Raw genomic sequence first — 3,690 nt, 5'->3', positions numbered from 1 at the left:
CATTAATTGTCTTTGAGTGATAATGCGCTGAGATGACCGCACTCGCAAACACTATACAGTATTGTATATGACTATCTGTAAGGTAGGGCATTACGTCCCAAGCGATACTAACACCTACCAACACAGGAGATTGGTAAATATGATACTATATGACTGCCTGAAATCGCTAAGTTGTCAAAGCAGGACACATTAGCAGTATAATCACTATCTAATCACTTTTCGTCGATGGTGTAGATCGTCTATACTCCAGTCAAGATGCTTCTGCTCACGTAGACGTGGCAGACTAGAACATTAGCTGTTAGTTTTACCCGTGTGAACAGAGTATTTATCATACACTAACAGGTCTAGTATTATAGGCTTATACTATGCTCTCTCTCTCTCTCTCTCTCTCTCTCTCTCTCTCTCTCTCTCTCTCGCTCTCTTATGGTTCGTTTCCCATGTTGCATATATGAACTTGCTTCGCACAGTAACAGCTTTCTTTATTCCTATCATTTGTTGCTCTCCCACACGCACGCACGCACCCAAATACACGACCCCACAAACATATACACTATACTTCTCTTGGTAATTGTTTATTATTGACGGTAGACATTAATATTATGAATCATAATGCGTTTTATTAGATCAGTGTTCAAACGTACAGTTACTTACAAAAGGTTACAAAGAGTTTTCATGGCCACATGTTAGGTAGATTCAAAACACCAAAAAAATCACAAACATAACACAGTCCGGTTGTATACCTTAAAGGTTTGAAGACTTTTTCAATTAATTCCTAGTCCAGCTTCCACTTTGGAAAGAAACTGTAACAGTTGAGTGGCATTAGTTGGTATTCTACACTGCTCCATGCTTCTGCTCATTTAAATAATTTTTTTTTCGTCATTTTCTTCTTCGTTTTCTCTCCCGTGTGAGTTCTCATGTGTGTCTTCAGAGTACCTGGTTGTGCGAAGGTAGCATCACACAGATCGCACTTATAAGGTTTCTCTCCCGTGTGAGTTCTCATGTGTGTCTTCAGATTACCCGATTGCGAGAAGGTAGCATCACACAGCGCGCACTTATACGGTTTCTCTCCCGTATGACTTCTTATGTGTAACTTCACACTACTCAGACAGGAGAAGGCAGCATCACACAGTTCGCACTCATATGGATTTTCCCCGGAATTAATTCTCACGTACTCCATCGTGCTTCAGGGAAAGCTGCCACGTACTGGTCACACACGTCAGGTGTATATCCTGTCTGGCGCTCAAGTTACGACCACGTGTTTTGCTTCGTAGGCTGCATTGTCTCACTTGTAGAATTCACGTCCTATATAGGCTCTCCTACAAATTAGTAATAAGAATACAAATAAATTCATTGAACGCTGCGTATTGATGTAGAACAAAAACGCGCCCCGTTTATTCTGTTTATGCTGAATATCGAATTATATTATCATGGATGGACGGATTGTCATAAAATTTTCAGGATAGGTCAGAAATGGGGTAACTTACAATTGATTACATTTTGGTGGTGATCCGGATCCAATTAATTATTTAATTAATTAATTAATTAATTAAATTTTTCAGTCAGAGAATTGAGCTGCCTTGGCGGAGGTCTGCGCTCTCCGAGTGCTCTAGTTGGTTGTGTTATACAAAGACTAGCATAGGTACTCCTTGTAGAGCAAATCCTGACACATATAGGCCTACTCACTCAATTCTTAGCGTAAAGTCGCAATAGAGAAACGAAATACCTAAGGGAGAAAACAATATTGGGACATAAACAGTTTGAAAGATTGTATGATTTCATGTAGTCAGTCTTCTAAATATACATTGTGTAGAAAATGCGCCAAGTTACTATGAATATTATGCTTGTCTGGCGGTGCCTCAACTGGTGATGTCATTAGCGCGCACTATTCCAGAATGTGCTGCGAGCCATTCCAACATGCATTGCATGCTACGACAACAGCAGCCATTTCGAAGTATTCGTACCTTTGATATTTTACTTGCAGTTAAATGGTATTTTTTACTTTTAGTCTATCCTTTTAAAGCAGCTGATTCTCGCAACAAAATGCTTAAAAACACCTACTGTGAGCATACTTGCAGTATGAAAACATGACGAAATGTTCTCATTAAGCCAGAAATGTGATCCGAGGTAGAGCATTTTGAAGACTGAGTTTTGGCATATAGATTTATCAACATATCGATAGTGGGGTCTGATTTGAGGATGGCGGTTTAACCATTTATCTCTCACTTTTATTTGAGGGTGTATTAATTTTACAGTAAACGAAAAATACTGATATTTAGACTCGAGTCATATATCAATATTTGTTTCAAAAAAATTGTATCTAAATATATATAAAATCTGACATTTTACCTTAAAATGACATTTAATTTTTCAAAAAAAAGGGAAATGGGGTGCTTTCATAGTACAATTTCACTTATTTATTTTTGAAAATAATATTCTGGTTAGAAGCATCAATAATAAGTCAAATTCTTAAAAAAAATGTATTGAGTAGTTTTGAAGATATATTTTCTTGAAAGTTAGTGGACGGCGACTATCCTATAACATCCTATAGGTTAATTCCTATAGGATCCTATAGGAATCATGTTCCAATTCTCTATAGGATCCTATAGAAACTATAAGATTACCTACACGATTTCCTATAGGATATCTAATAGAATCCTATAGATTACTATAGACCGTCTTATAGGTAAACCTATAGGTAACCTATAGATTATTTTTGTAAGGGTTGCTATGGGTGTTGAGCAGAGAATATAGTCGTTTAGTTGTAGTATTGTGAACTGCAGTGTATGTAACATCAATGGCTATTGGGAAAGTAACAATAGGCAGCGTAATAAACTCTGAGAATAACGTATTGATTTTAGGCTTGATATCGCGAACGATAACATATCATTGCGCTAGCAGCGTGCGAGCGAAAAAAGCACACGGGCCGTAGAAATCTTTGCTACACCCGCTGTACGGTTTCTTGGCAGAGCAACGCGAAAGTGTCAACAACATTGGAGAATTTGAACAACATTGGAGGTATTTTCAAATACCTTTTATAAGACAACGCGCAGTGAAATGGGAGGAACTAGAGTTAATTTTGTCATAAGGTAGTATGATTATGCATGACACAAAGTCTAGTTTGCTTAAAACCCACAAGAAAGAGGTGAGAAAACTGGAATTCTGGCGCAAACGCCGACTGCCAAACAATATAGCCTCGAAGTGGTGACGTGTCTTTGCTGCGCCTGTACCGCTGTACCGCAGCACCGCTGAACGGTTGCTTGGGGATTGGGGAAATAGCTGTCAACAACATCGGAGAATTTCAACAACATTGGCGGTATTTTCAAAATACCTTTTATAAGACAACGTGCAGTGAAATTAGTTTATTTTGTCATAAGGTAGTGTGATTATGCATGCCACAAAGTATTTGCTAGTCTAGTACTGGAGCAATTAGCATTTGGATGCGCATTGTGAGCCTTTAAACTTTGCAGAGTTAATGTTTGTGGAATGATAGGGTCTACAAAATGTTATATTTCAAGATTATATTGATCACTGTGGACTTTCAGACTTCGGCAAGTTAAAAATTAAAAAGTTTTTTTTTTAATTCAAATTAATTAAACATGAACAAGTGCCGCGACAGTGCTCATCTAACGTCTACTGCGGTGGCTCTGTGGTGGAGTGGTGGGATTCTAGTAAACCCTGTTAGTCCCAAAT

The 3,690-nt window shown here is 38.1% G+C and overlaps 1 protein-coding gene across 1 annotated transcript in view; it reads right to left on the bottom strand.

Moving 5' to 3' along the window:
- The window catches only part of LOC106818665 (zinc finger protein 235-like), a gene marked incomplete at both ends in the record, with an annotated part of 15,779 nt that extends 14,752 nt beyond the window's left edge, over window positions 1–1,027 (bottom strand). The window contains one exon of the mRNA XM_014823352.1: window positions 934–1,027. Coding sequence (XP_014678838.1) covers window positions 934–1,027 — 94 coding nt within the window. The remainder of the gene's footprint in view (window positions 1–933) is intronic.
- Between the last annotated feature and the right edge of the window lie 2,663 nt (window positions 1,028–3,690).

Source organism: Priapulus caudatus, unplaced genomic scaffold (genome assembly GCF_000485595.1).
Source record: "Priapulus caudatus unplaced genomic scaffold, Priapulus_caudatus-5.0.1 Scaffold2418, whole genome shotgun sequence".
NCBI lineage: Eukaryota > Metazoa > Priapulida > Priapulimorpha > Priapulimorphida > Priapulidae > Priapulus > Priapulus caudatus.
This window is presented reverse-complemented; position numbering and strand designations above follow the sequence as displayed.